The following is a 20,212-nucleotide window of genomic DNA, read 5'->3' as shown; positions in this document are numbered from 1 at the left end:
CGGGCCTCGGTGGGGGTGCAGAGCTGGCCCCGGCCGCCCGGTCCTCGGCCGCCGATACCCGCTCATCGCGCTGCCTTGTGCCCACAGCCGCAGAACGAGTACATCGAGCTGCACCGCAAGCGCTATGGGTACCGCCTGGACTACCACGAGAGGAGGAGGAAGAAGGAGGGCCGCGAGGCTCACGACCGGTCCCGGAAGGCCAAGAAGATGATCGGGCTGAAGGCCAAGCTCTACCACAAGCAGCGGCATGCCGAGAAGATACAGATGAAGAAGACGTGAGTAGCCGCCGCTTCTCGGACGCCGTCCAGGCATCCTGACATTTGAAGGATGAGATGAGACGTTACAAAGAACTTAGATCATACATTATACTTTTAAATAGCATTCAGGTTGTAGGGGAAAGTGGGTTTTACCACAGTGAAAGTATTTATGATTTCCTCCCTTTTCAATGGATGTTAACAATTCTGCTCCTAAAAGCATTCCTTAAGATAAGTGTTACTTAGCAATAGCAGTGACTAACGTAACGATGACAAAAATATGAATGCATTTACTTAGGGTTTTTACATCAACTGCTGTATTAGTGTAGCAAGAGGCAGCAGGCATTTTTTTTTTTTTTAACAGTGGTAATAGAAAAACTACAGTAAGGTACATAGTGTTTGAGCAGAACATGAGGCTTGTCTTCCAGGATAAATTACAGTATCAAGCATAGATAAACAAAAGCATTTTTCTGAAAATTTTCATGTTGTTCAGAAATTGAAATCAAAGTTGTTAACAATGTTCTTTATTGTTAATGAACTTAATATCTATGCACCGTGATGTTCTTGTTTTCCAAGTGTAGACAGTTATTTTCCTCTGCTACTTGTAAAGGTATTGGGTTTGTTAACTAGTTTGTGGCTCTTTTTTTTTTTCCCCCTAAATGGCCTCAAAATTAATGAAACATGACCCCTTTTAAACACACACATTCCTCATATTTGTAAGTATTGCCATCAATCTCAGAAAAGTAGTAGTATGTTATTTTTTGTCAGAGAGGAAGGCTGCATGTCTCAAACTGCTTGGCTGCTTGTTTTAAGTCATTCAGAAATTCCTTAATAAAAAGCATGTCGTGTTCCTGTCTTGACAGGAATTGACAAGCTTTTATGCACTGTGCAGTCTGTCAGTTATTACATTAAGTGAAATTACTAGTTTACCTTGAAAATTATTTAGGATTATGCCTTAAATATAAATATGTATTTGTTTATAAATACCTCTTAGAAAAAAATTTTGAGCAGGCACAAGCTAAGTTCAAAGGATATATCTAAAACTGAGCCTTTTTTTTTTTTCTTCTACTCTTAATACTGGTTTTCTTTCCTTGCAGCATTAAAATGCATGAAAAGAGAAATACAAAGAAAAAGAATGATGAAAAAACACCTAAAGGAGCTGTACCAGCATACCTGCTGGACAGAGAGGGCCAGTCCCGGGCTAAGGTTCTCTCTAACATGATCAAGCAGAAAAGAAAAGAAAAAGCCGTAAGTAACTGTATTAAAATTCAGATACTTACAATTACTTGTGATAATGACCACTTTGTGTTGCTGATGCTCAGGTGACTTACAGCCTACAAGCAAAGTCTAAATAAAAACTGAAACCTTGAGTAATTGAGCAATCTAGGACAAAGTAAGCATATGCAATATCTTGATTTTCATAACTTTAAATGATAATTAAAGTAAGTAGCTATGAGTTGCATAAAAAGTATGGTCTACCACTATGCTTTAGGGAAGTTTTATTTTATGCTTTGGTTGTCCCCTTTCATTTAGCAATGTGGCATGTAAGACTATTGACTTTTTTCCCCCCTTTCCAGGGCAAATGGGAGGTTCCTGTGCCAAAGGTCCGTGCACAAGGAGAAACAGAAGTTTTAAAAGTGATTCGTACAGGAAAGAGAAAGAAGAAGGCCTGGAAGAGAATGGTTACAAAAGTTTGTTTTGTTGGAGACGGCTTTACTAGGAAGCCTCCTAAATACGAGCGATTCATTCGACCAATGGTAATGTTCTTGAGCGTTAAAGAATGTTTAAGTAGTAATTCTTTTGACTTACTGCTTTGAGTTCCTGTGGTGAGGAAACTTTCTTCTACGATAATGCATTTGATTACTACTGCTGTAGAATATTCCTATTGGTTTCCTCGCAGAAATCTAAACTTTGAATAGCCTGAGGGTGGGGAGATGCCCCTGCAGTCACAGTCTGTGTTGAAATATCTCTGCTCTTACTCTGGTAACACAGATGATGCCAGTAAGTTAAAGCTATGAGCTGTCAAATTAGCATGGGAAGGTCTTTTGCAAAGGCACTTTGAATAGCTTTTAAAGTTGGAGCCTTCTTTTTCAAGCTGCTGTGATTCTGTCAGCTGCAGAAGCCAACCATGCTCTAGGACTCCAGAACTCACTCCTTCTGGCTTGTTAAGTAAGCTTGAAGCACAGTCGTGACTGTATGCAAGGGAAATACTGTGCCTCCAGCCTGACCTTTTCTTACAGCTGCAGGAACAGTGCCTGGGCTTCTAGCAGCCTGGCAGCGCACAGGAGGAAAAACTAGATTCACTAAGACAGTGTAGTTTTTCTATAAATACCTGTTCCTGTTTCGTCACAGGAATCAACAGGATCCCTATGCAGGCTGCCTGTTGGATCATACTTCATTACTATTTTGATGGTCATCTTACACAGAAGCCTTGGATAGATTTTTATTGACATTGAAAAGTTTATGGTACTTAATGGTAAAGCACCCTTTACAAAGCACAGGTCACTTGATAGAAAGTGCTATAAGAGATGGGTGTTTAGTATTTTACAATATGTGAAGGATTTTTCAGTTTTACAAGAAAAAAGGAAAAATTTGTAGTCTTAAAAAACAGTAGCACTGTTAAATGTATTACCATAAATGCCTCATTTCTTCATGGAACAGAAGCCATCTGAGGTAACAAGTATTATTCTTGTACTACTATTAAAAATTGACATCCTGAAAATATATATATGGAAAGCTTTATCTTGTCATTAATCAGGTTTTTAAACAAATGTGGAATTCTATACTAGGTAGATAGCATTCTGTATTCATTCTTCCCAGTCTCTCAAAACATATAAAGCTTAGGACATAATACTGAAAGTGTTAAACTAGATTAGTCATGAGGGCTTAAATATTAACTCATTCTATGACTCTATTAACTCCTTATGCAACAGGGCTTACGTTTCAAGAAGGCACATGTGACACATCCTGAACTTAAAGCTACTTTTTGCCTACCTATCCTTGGTGTAAAAAAGAATCCTTCTTCTCCTTTGTATACAACATTGGGTGTAATTACCAAGGGTACCGTCATTGAGGTGAATGTGAGTGAGCTTGGCCTCGTGACACAAGGGGGCAAAGTTATCTGGGGTAAGTAGTTAAACTAGCTATATTGCAGAACTACTTTTAAAAGTTTTAAGTCTTCATTGCCTGACGTATTGTTAAGACCACATCCTATAGTCATAATTGATCCATTGTTAAATGTTAGGTTCGGGCTGTAGCAGAAGCAACTACTAGGCAACTGTAAAAATGCAAGCTTTAAGTTTTAATCTTAGGCATTTCATTCACATTTTCAAAATCAAATTAGGTGAAGTTCAGAACAAATACTCAACTTGCTTGCCTATGTCTCACATTAAGCAATGCTACAGGTCTGTAAAGACCTAACCATGTGAACTATGAACAATTGTATTATGTTTTCAGTGGAAGTTCTGTTTAGAAGTATCTTCATAGGATCAGGCTGACTTCTTTTAACAGAGGGGTTGACTTGGACAATAGCAGAACCTATGAATTTTTTTTTGTTTTAAATCTACCCAGAACTCTAAATGATCCATTTATAAAAATCAGCCTGAACAAAATATTTTGAGAACCTCAGTTTGCAGCTTAGCAGAAGGTAGATTTAGATTTCAAAATGCATCTCAGTTTTGGAACAGGAATTCCCTACACTTTAAAGAGACTTGTGGATTGAACTTGCAAACATAGAAAAATCTAATTTATTATATGAACTGCTTCAAGCTTTTGTAGACGTTTAATTCCCTTTTCTCTTTAGGGAAATACGCACAAGTAACAAACAATCCAGAAAATGATGGCTGTATTAATGCAGTTCTACTTGTTTAAGTTGTGTTTGATATTAAGCATTGGACACGGGCTCCTGCAAAATCAGTGAAGTTTCAACAAGTTTGCAAGATTTCTGGAACCTTCAACCATTCAAGAACATTGACCCTACAAGCTGGTGAGGAATTTAAACATGCCAGAAACGACTGCTTGGGTTTTTGTATTTATTATGTTTGCTCAGCTGAACACTGTCCAAATAAAGTGATTCAATTTTCATGTTTTGCTAATGCGGTATGGATTTGATCTAAACCTTCTTGGTGTTTTTACAGTAGCAGTTTCCTGGCTTAGATACATTGTATAAATACTTAATTCAGCTTACATTATTCCTAGTGATGGGAAATACAGCCACTGTCTCCCATGATGGCCTACTGTAATAGCTAAGAGTACAGAAGAACATACTAACTTGTATTCTGCTTCTGGGAAAGCAGAAGAGCTGGAAGAATGCAGCTAGAATCTTACTGCAGACTGACATCAGAAATTAAACACAGTCTGATACTTGTCCCTACAGAAGCATGGGCTTGAGAACACATTACCAGGGTGGGGGGGGGGGGGGGGGGGGGAGATAACTAGGAGGGCTGCTGTTCCCCCCCTGCCCCATTACCTCATGTCTTTCTCTCCTTTGCCTCCATGACTGCGTTAATGGAAAGAGTAAGGGCTGGAGAGTGTAGCACTGTAGTTTCAGGCAAGAGAACAGTTTCAGAAGTTTAAATGTATAACGTTGTAGGGGTTTTAAGATCTGAAATTTGAGAATGGCGTGACAACCCTGATACTACAACTACTTGTAGCCATTTTGGTGGTTTTAAGAAACAGTACTACAACTACTTGTAGCCATTTTGGTGGCTTTAAGAAACATTCAAGAAAAACTAAAGGTCACAAGCATCAACTGATCAATATAGATTTAGCTTGCACCCTCAAAATAGAAGAAACAAAAGCTGCTTCTAAACTGGAAGCTTTCAGCAATGCTGTATGTAACTGCATTAGTAATATTCCAGTCAAGAATTTGGTGGTAAACAAACTTGGCACAATCTATCACTACAGATACACATACTCACCATTTTATATTCCTACTCTTAAACACTACTTCATTTCAAGCCAAGAAGCTTTTAACACAAATTTCAAGTCAAATCCTTACAAGCTTTCTCCAGTTTATGAGGGCACTCTTACCCCTCAACATTGTAAGAAGGAAACTTTCAAACAAAAAACTAATGTATTTCAGCAGCTAGAATATGAATAGGTTTGCGTTGGGGTTTTTTGCTTTAACAAAAGTTTAAGTCTTCTCCTCTTACAGGCTATTTTGTTAGTTTAACACATTGCCTTAGTCTAGACTTAATAACTTACTATGATTTTTACTTCTTTGTGTAGTGACAAGTGATTTGAAACAAAGAGAGGGTCACAAGCCAGTAAGTCATTTGCTTTGAGAGAGGGCATTTTGTCAAAACAGATAAGCCTCCATTTAAGTTCTTGTTGCTTTACCCTTTACTGCACATTAACAAATAACATGAACAGAATACTTTTCTTGAGAGAGCTGTAGAAAATTACATTACTACATTTTGTGCTATAAATACATGACTTCTTGGCTTAGTAACACAATTGTTGCACTTAAGACATTTTAATGTACCACACTGTAGGGAGTGTGTTACAGTATGTCTAGTTGGCTTGTCTATAGCAAACTACATTAATAACTGCTAAGTTTACATCATCTTGCATAGTTGGTACAAACAGCAGAATGCATGCTGTAACATTCAGCCTATTCTACAGGTTTTTTTATAAAAGTCTGATGCATAAGCTAATTAAGTACAGGAAATTGTTTTAATCGATAAAAGATTTTTCAGTTAATAATCTTTGAGCTTTTGAAGCTCCTTGGTAGCAGACAGATTGTAAAATGACGCTAGTTCTAGTGAAATGAACCACTTTAAAACATGCCTCCTGTATAGCAGAAAGGACTCAAATACTAAAAAACAATTAAAAAATAACCACAAAATATAAGTTTAATTACTACTTCAAAACATTTCAAAAGCAGCCAAGACAGTACTAAAAAAAAAAAAAGGAAAAACTAACACTGTAACAAGACTTAAGTACAATACTCTAGAATAGCAACACATATTTCATAAGATTTATAAACTGTTTATCACTAGTTTAGAAAACATCTAACACCACATTTGTGAAAATAAATTTAGAAGTGTATTCTCTTGGAAATAAAATTTTAGAATGGTCGCTTAAAGCAGAGAAGCCGAAACTTAGGCCTATTTGTTGCTATGTTTAACTTAGTAGTGTTGATGACATTGTAAATGATCAATTTGATTACTGACATCAACAAATGAAATGGTATTAAAAAAGCAACAGACCAAGGTCAGACATCATTTCAAAATAAGTTAAAGCACTTTTGAAATAAGACACCTATACATTTTCATGTAAAGGGCTATGAAACATGAAAACAGGAAACAATTCTGCATGAAATGAAAATAGACCCAAAGAGAATGTGGGAGAAGCAAAGCAAACCCTGTTAAAAATTAACAAGCAGTACAAGAGAGACATTTGAACAAATGGTGGATTCAAATACAAAACCATTTACCATTTAAGTGCAAGGCTGAAGTCACAAATTAATGTTCTTTAAACTCTATTCCTAGACTAAATAAAGCTCCAAAATAATACTGCTTGCTTTCATTGTATACATGCAGTTCCACAGCATGTTGTAATAGCATTTGGTACAAACTCGTATAAAGTTGGGTGTTTTAATCATTGGTTGCTGGTGCAATAAGATCTTAAAAATTCTTTAAGAGTTTGATGGTAATAAGACAGACAGTTAATAGACCAAAAAAAAATAATCCAAGCCTAAAAAAATGCTGGTTTTCCCAAGGTAAAACACTTCAGTCAATACAGTTGTCAGATATGTTCCCTTGCATTAAGGTAACAGAAGGTATAGACTATTAAACTACTGTTCCAATGGGACGATCAGTACAGCAATAAAAACCTATTATTTAAAGTCAGTATTTTGATTTTGCTACTCCATATTTACTGCAAGATGATTGATGCCAAAGAAGTTGTTTTAGAAATAAACTGCACCCTTCAGTTCAAAGTACTGCTTTGATCACAGTTAGAACAATGTCCAGTTTTCAAGACTCTACTGGTTATCAGAATTGCTAATTGCACCCCAACCGCCCACATTCTGTAACAGGCTGGCCATCAGCTATCTCACATGCCCCAGATTTACAGAGGTTATCTACTCATGAGTATACTTAAAGATGTGAATTTAAGTTCAGTATTTAAAACTGACTCACTGAAATGAGATCAGAAATCTGATTGTTCTCAGTAGAAACCAAGACTGACCGAATCTAATAATCTTGTAATATTTATGTACGCAATATGCAGATGTCTTAAAAGACAGATACTAATCTAAATCTGTTCCAACTTAACCATGAAAAGTAAAAGCCAGATAAGTGACATTACCTTCTCACGAACGGTCTTCCGACCTCACAGGGAATACAAGCAATAAACATAGGTATCAAAAATCCACCTAGAAGTAATTGAAATAACTAGGACTCACTTTTCATAAGCAAAAGAATCCTTAAGTTTTTGAAATTGAATACATTTGTATCAATTGAAGTATTCAGCAGATTAATCTTTAGTAAAGCTTGCTCTAAAAATGGAAGATGAGTCACAATATACTGTATACAACCACCCTTTTTTAAGCCACCAGCCCTCACAAATCCCAAATTCTTAGCAATGCAATAGATGTTTTCTAGCCACTTTTTTTTTTAACACAATAAATCTTAGCAGTAAGAGAAACAATAAAGAAAGTAACAGAAGTTTTGTCTCATGTGCTTTACAGAAAATGCTTGATTAGTTTTAGAAATGCCTAAGGTTCACTTGAATATGTTTACTAACAATCATGAAAGATCTTTTTATCAGTCATGGGTTTCATAAAGAGTACCTGTATGTACATGAATAGGAAGTTACAGCTACGTGCAATAATTCAAGAAACCCAGATTTAACTCAGTAATCCCATGCACCCTGAATCTAAAGTTTAGGTAATACATGTTTCTTAAAAACCGCTTTTTTTTTTTCCTATAACCTGCTCTTCACAATTAAAAAAGGAGAATGGTACTTCATCAGCTGAAAGAAATAGTATGAATGTATCTTACACAGTTAAAATATCTTATAAATACAGTTAAACTGGATAAGCATAAAATCCAAACCCGGATTCTTACGTTAGCTTCATAGAGGGATAAAAGTTAAGACAGCATTGCAACTATTCAAGTGAACCTTGTACTTAGAAGTCCTGAACAGCAATTTCTAGATACCTCTATTTTTGAGACACTGTGGGAGACTAGTTCACTCATCTTAGACAAGGCATATAGCAGGACAAATAGTGGTGTGATTTCCTGTTCTTAGAACCATTGTTCTTTTTCCTGAGTTTTTAACCCATTATGAGAGGAGCTTCATTTATTGAAAGAAACATAGCAAACTAAGGAGTAACTTACTGTACGTGTGACAAATTAAGTTAAATATATGGTTTTCCAGGAGAACCTCTGAAGGGAAACATGCATGAAAAGCCTGTTTTTATTTCTGTTTGCATACAGCAAAGTTTGGTTGTTGCTTTTAAGAAAAGCTGTGAAATGGGAAGCTATCATTCCAGGGATTACACCCAAGTTCGAAAAAGAAAGTGGGAATCAGAAGTATTTGCAAGCAATCACCTGCTAACTCCTAAAGGCATAGAAGTTTGGCAAACAAACATTTGCTGAAACACCCACTAATACTCACACTAATGAATGTCACAACCACCTGAAATGCCAGTGCTCACAGGAGTCACACACCTGGCAGACACAACATTTTAATAGTTACCCCACAGCACCAGCCAAGTATTTGGAAAACACAAAGCACCACCTCCATTCAGACCAAAACGAGATCAAAAGTTGTCATATCATTTTCCTGTAATGTAACAAGTAATCAAGTATCCACTCAACACATGCAAGTAGTTAGGAAGGCAGTTCAAACAATTCCATGTATGTACTGGAGTCTACACTTCATACGCTCTGGAAAAAAAAAACACTTAGGCTTACCAAGATGCTCACTTTGGAAGCTACAAATAGTTTACTGTGTAGGCATCTCGTAATCTTCACATAAAGAACTTCATTATCAGAGTGCACTATGGCAGATACTGCGCTGACCATGTTTCTACTGACTCAGCTGTTTCAAGTGATTCTCCTGAAAGACAGATGCTGCTTAAGTTGTTTTGATCTACTGAGTTATACCTTCTTGTGTATTTTGAGACCTAGAATTACAGAATCTTACATTCTTCTAATCTCATCTGAGAAAATCTATGGGGAGGGAACAAGAAGCAAGGAACAATTTTTCTTGTTCTGCTTCTCTCCACAGTAAAGAACACAAAGTTATTAAAAAAAAAATGCTAGAGTGATGTCTGGCCTCATGGAAGTCTATGGGAATTTAAGGGACCTTGATAGGGCCAGGATTTCACGCTGCATTTTTCTTCCACGACTTCCACTTCTGCCACCTCAAATATGCAAACTGTTCCCTTTGCTAGCACAACTGTATTTATTCAGCATGTATCCTTTATAAAAGGAGGAGACTGGCTGTTTACTTTCATACTCTGATGAAGCTCAATGTCTAGTGGTTAAAAATTCAAGAAACTTGAGGAAAAGTGATGAATCCCAAGAGGAAGTCCAACCCAGAATTTTAAACACGTGTGTCCTGTGTCCCATATGGTTTAATTAAACCCTAGTGTTTTACACAAAATAACTTTCTTATAAATAGATGAATTAACAATCAATATTTCATTTTTAAGCTGGCTTTCCTTTTTTCTTGGGTGGACCTTTGTAGCCTTTGGCCTTTCTTCGCAAGTTTCTCCGATCTACAATGGGTACCTCAATTTCTGCTTCCTCAGAGCTGCTGTCCGCAGCTCGCTCCACTGCTGTCTGCGTGTACTGATCCGTCTGCTCAGCAGACTCTTCTGAGTGCTCTTCCAGCTGGTTCTTCTGTCCTTCCTGTCCAGAAGGCTGCTGAAAAGAAACACCCTCGAGTTCAACCACTATCAAAGAGCTCTGACTCAAGGCAACAGGGGCCTCCTGTGAGTTGTGCCCTGCTTCCTCATTTTGATCTTCCAATGAGGAAGCTGTTTTGGGTGATACATTTTCAGAAACAGATTCTTCTGCTGCTTCAGTTACCATAGAGTTGGGCAGGCCATTGTCAGAGGGCTCTTCCTTCGATGCCGAAGCAGTTGCATTTTCAGTGGTGGTCTTTTCAGATTGTTGCTGTTCTTCAGTGCCCTCCTTCTCTACTGATGTACTTTCTTCAGTCAGCACTTCTGAATCATTTGCATTTAAAACCTGTGGGGGGAGGGGAAGGGTGCCAAAACAACCAAAAGGACAATTAATTAAAGATACAAGAGGCTGAACAACTACTGCCCCTAGCTAGCAACCTCGGAGGATATTTTGGCATTCAGCAGTTTTTAATACTACATGTACCGTCAATAAACCAGTCCTTTCCTCCTTTTTGCATGAGACTATGTTGTGAACTGCATTTGATATCCAGAGTTGCTCTCCTATTTTCAAATTCAAATTATTCAAAGGATTATTCAGGTGCAGTAAAAACATTCTGAAATTAATCCCAGGGAAAAAAAAGTTTTTTATTCTCAACATATGCAATTATCATTTTGCTAGCATATAACAATCTGCTTTTGCACTACAAACAAAAACCAGTAAAATCTGTGTTGTAGAAGGGTATTGTACCAGTAATTAATTGCTTGTACACTTCATCAGGGCAGAATTACTAGACAAAATAAGGATGTGGCTCTTCACTCATATCCAACTAATATTTTAGTGAGAAAGAGCTGTTTCATTTCTGCCAAGGCAAACTGGAGCAACGTATCTTTCTTTTTGGTATCACATGCATATATGCCCCACTTCTGCACATTAAAACAGAAATGTTAGTATATTCTGTTTATGAATTTACATCATCTGGTCTAATAATTGCTTCTCCCAAGAATTTCATATGATGGTAGGGACTACTGTCTATCTGTTACTTAACAAAAGAAAAACCAGCAAGATATGTACACTCTGAAGGAAAGATGACTTCACATTTTGTTGCAATTCTCTCACCTTCTCTGATACAGTGACTTCTGAAGGTTTTGCTGGAGACTCAAGGATTAACGGAACAAACAGCGTTAAGGGTTCTTCTTGACTCTCAGACTGCAATTTTGATTCACCACTTAGAACTTCATTTGCTGTTTCCTCTTCAGCTGTAAGTGAAGTCTTACCAGTTTCTTCTGTTACCTCACCATTAAGAGGTTCTGATGGAGTTTCCTTAAAAAAAAAAATTCACACTTCTAACTCAAGATTATGCCCAGTCATTGTTCCCAACACTAGTGGGTGTATCTGTGATCTAAATATGCAGCTTAATGTGAGAAGCAGGTAGCTCAGGTACCTACAAATGTGTACTAAGAAGGCAGAGCTTAGTGCAGAGTAGCTAACTTAACCAGCGTATTAGCTTGGTGTTGTCACCTGCACTAAATTTCTGACCATACCTTAGACTGTTAGGAGCAAAGCCAAGCAGTTTTTATGCATCTCACAAGCATACATGCTGCAGTCATTCCTTGAACCCAACATAGTGTAAAATCCACTTTCTCACCGATCAGTAAGAACACAAAACCCTGGAGGTATCGCTAGGCACAAAGGGTACGCACAGACTTAAATTCAAGCTGTTAACAAGTTGTAGATAAAAGTTGGATTTAAACATCAAAGCAGGCAAGCTTTAAGTGGAGAAGGAAAAAGAGCCTACAGTAGTCACTGAAGCATATTAGCTATTAGCTTCTTCAAAGAAACTTTTTTTTTTTTAAATTAGAGATACTGCATCAGGTCTTGACCTTACTCCAGTTCTCCAGAATATTTGAGTAGGAGAAATCAATTAAGAAAATTAGGTTGGTAGACAAAGTAGAAATTCACCTTACTGAAGATCCTATGAACTCTATTGTTCAAAGTAAGTATAATGGAATATTCCCTGAAACTAATTTTATACTAGCCTTAGCTTCTCAGATATACTCTCAATGAAGCATTGGTACGAAAATCAAAGGGTTGATAGTCACAAGGATCAAGGTAGCAAGGACCATATTTAACAGAAACTGTAGTTGTATTCCAAACTTATCTGCTATCGCTATCACAGCCAGCTCACCTCCTTCTCACTCCATTTCTCAGGGGGTGATACATGTAGCTCCGCTTCTGATACAGACTGGCCCTTATTTTCAACAATTGTTTCCTCATCCATCTCAAGAGTACTTTCCTCAGGTACTTCTACTAAGTCTCCAGAGCTTTCAGATGTGTGGGCATGCAGTTCCAGCCTGCAGCAGGTATTAAGATACATCCTTTAATCTTTTAGATTAATACATAATTTTGGTGATCTCAGCAGGGAAATCCTTTCATGACCAATTATAAAGTGCTGTATCACATGCTTGCCATAGGAAATAAGAATCCAGAAAACAAAATACATGCAAAAATAGCTAACTCCTCATTAGGAAAAAAACATCAACTAGGAAAAATTGCTTTGGCAATTATAAAATTAAGACATCTATCTCACTTCCATTTTATGGGAATAAAAGTCAGAAATTTGTTTGTTATTTTAAATTTAGAAAGCAGTAATCCATCACATATTTGGAAGCCACAAAGGGGTGAAAAGGAAGCAACTTCTCCCACCCCCACTGTAGAAACAGTTTAAAATTATGGAGTTATAAAAGCAAATATGTTTGTATAATCGTTGATTATACATATATTACAGAGACCATGACTGGAAAAGAATTCAAGGCAATAAACACATCATGGCTGAAGAAGATTCAATCAGCTAGAGATTAAATTAGCAAATAGCTAAAGATGAAGCTCTGATGCACCTGATGGGTGGTAACACTATCTCAAACATTCCGTTCTCATTTTTGAGATAAAACTTAGATGAACTGGAAATATTAGATACAAGCAAAGAAAAAAGTACATGCAATAGATTTGCAGGAGGCTGCTTCACGATCTTATAGTAAAGGCAGTATTGGAGGGTTTTATCCCAGGTGCCAATCTTGAGATGAAGGGACTCCATAGGAGAAAGTCCCTGACAGAAGACCCTGCCGCATTTGCTAATGTGCATGGAAGGAGAGAATCAAGCTGATATCCTGCCCTGTTGCCATCAGGCTTCCCCTTAGCTCTGCTCACAAACACCACGTTACACACTGCTCAAAGGAGCAGTGGCACCTCATTGACTTCATTTTTGCAAGGCCCAAAATACTGACATTCAGTAACAGGCTAGTCCTCTCACATACGAACTAGCCAATTATTAGTAGTAACAGGGCAAAGAATTTCTCAACCTGTGGCAGTGTCAAACCATGCCATTTGGCCTATCTGAACCAGCTTAGGGCAGCACACTGACAGTGCAGGACAGCAGTGCTATATCTCTGTAGTTCCACAGAGCAATTTAAACATAAAAATTAGGCTGTATCTAGCTGAAGACCTCATCTTCACATGAAAAAAAACCCAAAAAACACAACTAACTTTGTTTAAAGAAACCTCATGGAACAATTTTCAGGGATTTCCTAGAAAATAATCAGGTTATCTTCAGTTCTTCAAAAGAGGTTTTTGGGGTTGCAGTAGGTTTTTTTGGAAGAGAATGAGAGAGGGAGAGAGAGACACAGGGTGGAGTGGGGTAGTGTGTGTCTATGAGCGTACATATACTTACACACAGGAAGGGGGAGGAAGGAGCAATTTATTTATTTAAAATAGCCACAGTTCTGCTTTCTGGATGGAATCCAGTGCAAATTAGTACTTCAGGCCCTGTCTTGTATGAATTGTTATGGCACGCAAGTGGTACAATTCTTCACATCCCCATTTGACAATTATTACACAGCATAACATCCTTCAAACTGGAGACGACTTCCCCCCCCCCCCCAGGATGCAAGTTTAAGTTTGGATATGATGATTTTAAGTCAGAATTTGTCTAAACAAAGGGCTTTGCTTTGAAGATGGGTGGCTCCCTGTAACTCTTTTGTTATTAAGTGACAAGCAGTAACCAGCTCCCAAACTAAATAGACTTTATTTTACTGCAATATGCCACCATAACAAGAGGTCAGGAAGGGACACCTCTCCAAAGATCACACATAGCACTGCAGATACATGTCCAGTTATATTATCGCAAGAAACTATCCTGTATGAATACAGATGTTTCTACCTTCATGCAGACTCAGTTATAACAGAACACCCTCAAGCCCTCACTGTTTTCTTACTGTTATTTCCAGCATCTGCCGAGCTTTCAGAGACACTACATTTTGGTGCAATCACTCTTCAGGTGATGTCTCAATTTTCTTTCTCACATCAGGCTTTATTTTTAGTAATTTTAAAATCAAGCAAGTAAAGTAGGAACAAAAGGAGAAGAAATACCAAGTAGCACACTGTGGGACACTGATGTAGTTTGTGACTGCCCAAGCAACAAAATAAGAAATCGGTAAAATATGGGCTCCTCTACCTGCTTTCTGACACATGAAGAGCATTTTCCTCATCTCCTTGGGAAGTTTCGGGTTCAGATTCCTGGCTATTTTTTCCTATCCTGGGACGTTTTAAATGACTGCTTCGTGTCCGAATGGAAACAGGAGCTATATTAGGGTCTTAGGAAAAAAAAACAAAACAACAAAATAAATGGAAGTGAACAAATGCAGTTTAAGATCCACATATAGTTTTTGCCACTAATAGTTCATTAAAGAAACTGGAGTACAAGTAAAACAGCATTTCATTGTAGTACTTTTTTTCTGCATACACATGCATAATATCTTTACCAAGACTCATAACAATTTTATCCGAAGTCCTCTAAAAGGTTTACGAGTTGAGCCTCAGCACCTTAGAGGAAGGCATGTTTTTATACACTTTGCAGATGAATATGCTAAGATTGAAAGCAGTAGAAGAGCCTGCTAACCTATTAATCCACAGTAATCACAATACTGATAATCAAGGTTATTTTTACCTTCAGATGTGCTTGCATGGACATCTATTGATTCTTTACGTTTTTGAGAGTCAGCCTGTGAAGCAAAAGCAAAGCTAATGTTATTCCAAAAATTTCTGAATTTATTAAAATACCTTAATCTTCCTGTCTGTGGTTGCATCTTTCTAAAGCACTATTTGATAGTAATGACCCTATGGAAGAGCAGCTATAATCATTCCTAATTAAAGGTACTTACATGTATGTATCTTATCTCTCAGATTTTTTTTTTTTTTTTAAATTATCTGTATTGAAATGATGACTATTTTCTTCTGCATTTTACTTCTGGTCTCAACATAGAAGATAAGACTTGAAAGTAACCTGTCATTATAAACAATACTACCAAGTTTTTTTCCTAACCATTCCATTTATAACAGGTGTCCACACAATTAAATGCTAGAAGTCTTTTTTTTGTTTCCCCTTTCTGTATAAGCCCAAGGGACTACACTATAGTAGCTGACAAAATTTAACAGGAAAGTTTTATTTTTATCTTTGTATTCTATTTTGTAGTCTTATTTTTAACATGGCATGCAACAGAATATGGCAGCCCATGTAAAAAAAAGAGATCAGTCAAGAAAAAACAGAACTTAGTTATTCAACAGTAATGCAGGTTACATGCACAGTCAGCACAAGAGGCTGCTTATGTCAGAGTTCCCTCTCCCTAGAGCTCTTTTGCCTCTTGTTCTTCCCCACCATCCCAATACTTCCATTTTTTCTGCAAGTTAGCCAAGGACGCAGTGGTCAGCACTCGATACTCTGAAATGGGTACAAATGGTACACATTAAAATAAAGTTATGCACATTGTTCTTTCTTAGCTGCTGGAAGTAATCTAGAACTGGCAATAACCAGCATCCAGGTGTTGTGCTGCCCTTCCAGCCTCACTTCCAGTACTACCCAAGAAGGCCAGCAAAAAGTGGCCATATCTACATTCTGCTGCTTGAAATAAGTGAGTTTTAAATACATAAAAATTTGTAGCCTGACAAATTTTCTAGCATCAAAAGACAAAATAGGGAGCACTAAGCGAAAGGTGAAAATGAAAAGTTGGTGAATGTTTTTTTCCTGGTTTGGGGGAAGGTGGGGTATTTTACTTTGTTTGGTGGTCCAACAGTTTTCAAAGCATTGCAGAGCTGCTTATAGATAGTGCAGGTGCCAGGAAGAGAGCTGCCAGCAGTTCTACCAAGCTATGAGGAGTTAAAGCACTTTGGTATCTACAGTCTTCCTCTTCTGGAAGACGGCAAGAGACAGGGCTTGAGTTCTTAATTCACAGCAACAAAAATTGTAAGAACTACTATCCCTCTGCTATTTTCTCCAAGTATATCCCTATAGCTCTACAACCAAACATGCATTTTTTAGATCATTTTGCTGATATGATCATTATTGAAATCTGAATCTAGAACTTGGCGATGATGCTCAGGACACTGTTACAAATGAAAGACAACTAACAGTTGTTGCTTCTGGTCATTTAGAGACTAAAAACATCACTACTTAGCTGTCAGTTTTGTTTAAGGAGATGCTAATTTTCTCAACTGGGAAAAGGGACATTTGACTTACATTTCAAATCTGAAGTTTAGATATTAATAGCTGAGTATCAATTCAGCCATTATTTCCTATTTTTAATTAAAGCATTGACTTCTATGAGAGCATGGTCATATCAATACCACAGATGGTCCTGAAGCACGCAAATCCATGCTCACTGTATTTGGAGCTACACGTTATTCTCAAGCACATTCTGTGTGGCCTCAGAACACAAATAAGATAGAGGAACAGCTTCATAATACTCAAAGACACAAATATATTCATTGACCACATATCCATATGCAGCTGAAATGTGGTAGATATTTCAAATACGTACAAGAAAGCTGCAGTCCTTCTATATGGAGAATGTATAACTGAATGCAAACTAAACACTTTCCATTGTATTGAACTGTGATGTGAATGTGCACTTCTATAAACACTTTTCCTCATTCTCCCCACTCTTACGATGACTCTACTGTTCAACAGCCTTTCTAGACAGTTTAATCTCAGAGCCAGTTGAAATACTCTCCCTGCTCTAATCTGCTAACAAACAGCTCAAATTACAGACCCTGACAGCTGTGGCACAGACCCTCTACATTCATGGGGACACCCCACCCCCGGCAAAAAAAAAAAAAGGTATTTAACCTCAGTTTAGTCATCGGTGTTACATCTGTGGGAAGCATAACATCCACCCAGAAAGTAACAAAAGCATTTGTCTTTTGTATATAGTGTAGGCTTGAGTCAACTCAATTATAATGAGATGGACAAAAAGCATTTCTCATACTTTGTTTTTTTAGTAACAAAGCAATCAAAAAAAAAAAGAGGTAATAGTCTGTGTACCTACACTTAGCTGTGTTTCTAGCTCAGTCTTCTGTCCACTTGCTTCAGATACTGCTGCAGACTGCTGAAAATGATCCTCTGCTTGGAAACTCTTATTTTCTTTCTGTGAGGCCTCTGCAGTTGCAGTTAAGATTTAAAAGAGGAAACAGGGAAATGGAAAATTATAGTACCTTTTTATAACAATTAACCATTCCAAATATGATCTCACAGATCTCGGGAAAAATAAAAATCTTTCTGCTAGTTTCCATGGGCAGTGTTCATAGAAGTCACTGTTGTGGAGTGTTTGTTCAACTTTTATGAAGTGTCAGGAAACAACAAAGCAAAGCATCCATACCTGCAATTTTGAGCTTTTCCCTTTGCAATATAGACATAATAGATGTTCTCTGGAACCAATGTCCTGCTCCCTCCACTTCCCACAAAAGGTTATGATCCCCAGGGTACTTCTCAAGATACTGCTTACAAGCTGAACAAACATAAGAAAAAACACTACATGTACTACATACTCAGTTGTACCTCAGTTTTTAAAGTTTATCTGAAATCAAATTAATTTGCAATCTTCCATCATACACATAAACCACCACAGAAAGAACTGTTCAACAAAACAGTTGAGTCTGAAATAAACCTAATATTGCTTTACCCTACTCATCCTTCTCAATAAATCCTTTCTTCAGGTTTAAACACTTTCCATTATTATCTTAAACTGCAAACAAAGATGGGTGGGATTTTCTTCTGCTTCTCTAAGCACCCACTTGAGAGTTTTACAACTTCACTGGTCACTGTCCCTGCCAATCACAAGAACCAACCCAGGATGGAGAGGCTCTTATGCAGAGGATATAGTCAAGTGACTTTTGTCACCCCATGTTATTACAGGCACTCGTGAAAAGCACTCTTTGGGAATGCAAACATGTTACCATTGCATAGTTTACCATCCACTCACTGTTCACTTCCGGAATATTTTCTTCTCCGCTGTCCCTCCACCTCTTTTCTCCCAATACACATACTAAACATCCATGTGGAGAGGCATGCTTTGACATTATTCAGTAGTAGCTACCAGGAAAACTACCGTTTTTCACCTGATTCACTATTGATGCATAATTTCAGTGGACAAGATCCCTGCCATATCATTCCTTGACCAGGGAAATGGATTAGTCATTAAATTCCACTCAAAACAGTTTGCTGGTTGAAGCCTAACAAATGAGGTCTAGTCAGATGCAACAAGAGACAGCGGTACTTGGAAAAGCAGAAAATTTCCAGTGGCTAAGGCAGCCAGATGAAAATGTTCCTTCATAGAAGGAAGCCTGGCAGATGGCCTAAGAGTAGGACAAGCCTTGAGAAACAGGGCAAAGGAGATGTGCCTGAACACAGTCCCAAGCAACATTGTTTCCAGAATATGTATCATTTCCTAGATGACATAACCCTCTCGGGTTGCTAATGGAAGAGCCTAAGCGTTCTCCTTGTACATTAGAACTGTGCCTTCTTATACCCAAGTTAAAACACAGGCTGGTATGTCCATTTGACCAGAAGTTCTGAGAAAGCATGAATTAAATGATTCTGTGAGCAAGAAAAAGGTGCTACAAAGAAGATATACATCAGATCACACACAGAAACACCCCAGCCCATTCTGGAGGCTGGGGGGGACTCAGTGGTAAACCCCCAGCCCATTCTGGAGGCTGGGGGGGACACAGTGGTAAAAGTCACAGTACCAGAAAGCCAATGGCGATCTAATAATCTAACCTCATGTAGAGGATTAAAAATCTTATCAGGAACTACTTTACCATCTTAAACAAATCAGGATTTTCAGCCTTCACTGAAGAGCAGAACATTTAATACAGAAACTGAGGATACAGCCACAAACATGGAGCTTGAATGACAGCACTCATTTGGACATGTAAAGAAAGCACAAAGAGGATCAGAAGAATAAATTAAAGAGCCTGCCTGTGTACGTGAAGGACGACATCGGGTATCGTAGGCCAAGAGAGTCTTCAGCAAAGGAATCCACAAAGTCTTCCAACATGATTAGCCCAGAGTCTTTCCCACGATGTTTCTTTCTTACAAACATTGTGTCTAGCACTGGCAGCTGATAACTCTGACCACGATAAGAGCTACAAACACGTCCTGAAATAATCGGAGGGGAAAAGATATCCATCAGTACTTCAGCATTGACATGCTGCAGCATGGATTTTAGCATATTCAAACAAAGACTTTTATAATTTGTAAAAATTATACCAAACTATAAAGTTGTAAGTCATATAAAATTGTATTAAAAATTTTAAAAATAATTTATAACATTCAGTAAAAATGAATAATTGCTATCAGCCATTTATTGGCTCTTTGGGCAAGCTTCATAATGTTGCTAAGATATATCAATAGATTAATATGTTAGAAAAAGTCTGTAGTACCAGAAAAGAATAGCAGAGATAGAGAGGAAAGGCTCACTGAAATCTCACTTTGAAATCTCACTATACAATTCCATAGGAAAACTATACTAAAAACGAAGTTGAAAGAGGGAGGAGGGAAAAGGAGACAATAAAATTCTTGAATTGCACTTTTATGTAATCACATCACTCCTCAGGACAAATATGAAGACTTGTTGTGGTTTAACCTCAGCCAGCAACTGAGTACCACACAGCTGCTCACTCACTCCCCTCCCTCCCCCGTGGGATGGGGGAGAGAATTGGAAGAGTAAAAGTGAGAAAAACTCGTGCGTTGAGATAAAAACAGTT

General features: G+C 37.7%; 2 protein-coding genes across 2 annotated transcripts in view; one reads left to right on the top strand and one right to left on the bottom strand.

Annotated features, from left to right (window-relative positions):
• Window positions 1-4,345, top strand: part of NSA2 (NSA2, ribosome biogenesis homolog) — a 5,273-nt gene extending 928 nt beyond the window's left edge. Inside the window, exons 2-6 of the mRNA XM_019472240.1 lie at window positions 22-275; window positions 1,352-1,502; window positions 1,832-2,011; window positions 3,188-3,380; window positions 4,057-4,345. Of these exons, the coding sequence (XP_019327785.1) occupies window positions 22-275; window positions 1,352-1,502; window positions 1,832-2,011; window positions 3,188-3,380; window positions 4,057-4,124 (846 nt within the window). The 3' untranslated portion in view covers window positions 4,125-4,345. The remainder of the gene's footprint in view (window positions 1-21; window positions 276-1,351; window positions 1,503-1,831; window positions 2,012-3,187; window positions 3,381-4,056) is intronic.
• Window positions 4,346-9,919: 5,574 nt separating this feature from the next.
• Window positions 9,920-20,212, bottom strand: part of FAM169A (family with sequence similarity 169 member A) — a 16,954-nt gene continuing 6,661 nt past the window's right edge. The window contains exons 5-12 of the mRNA XM_019472244.1: window positions 19,425-19,604; window positions 17,824-17,952; window positions 17,494-17,603; window positions 15,120-15,174; window positions 14,628-14,766; window positions 12,306-12,471; window positions 11,237-11,440; window positions 9,920-10,465 (exon numbers count right to left, since the gene is read on the bottom strand). Coding sequence (XP_019327789.1) covers window positions 9,920-10,465; window positions 11,237-11,440; window positions 12,306-12,471; window positions 14,628-14,766; window positions 15,120-15,174; window positions 17,494-17,603; window positions 17,824-17,952; window positions 19,425-19,604 — 1,529 coding nt within the window. The remainder of the gene's footprint in view (window positions 10,466-11,236; window positions 11,441-12,305; window positions 12,472-14,627; window positions 14,767-15,119; window positions 15,175-17,493; window positions 17,604-17,823; window positions 17,953-19,424; window positions 19,605-20,212) is intronic.

The sequence above is a fragment of the Aptenodytes forsteri genome, unplaced genomic scaffold (assembly GCF_000699145.1).
Source record: "Aptenodytes forsteri isolate BGI_AS27 unplaced genomic scaffold, ASM69914v1 Scaffold99, whole genome shotgun sequence".
Classification (NCBI taxonomy): Eukaryota; Metazoa; Chordata; class Aves; order Sphenisciformes; family Spheniscidae; genus Aptenodytes; species Aptenodytes forsteri.
The sequence above is the reverse complement of the archived record's forward strand: the minus strand, read 5'-3'. Positions and strand labels throughout refer to the sequence as shown.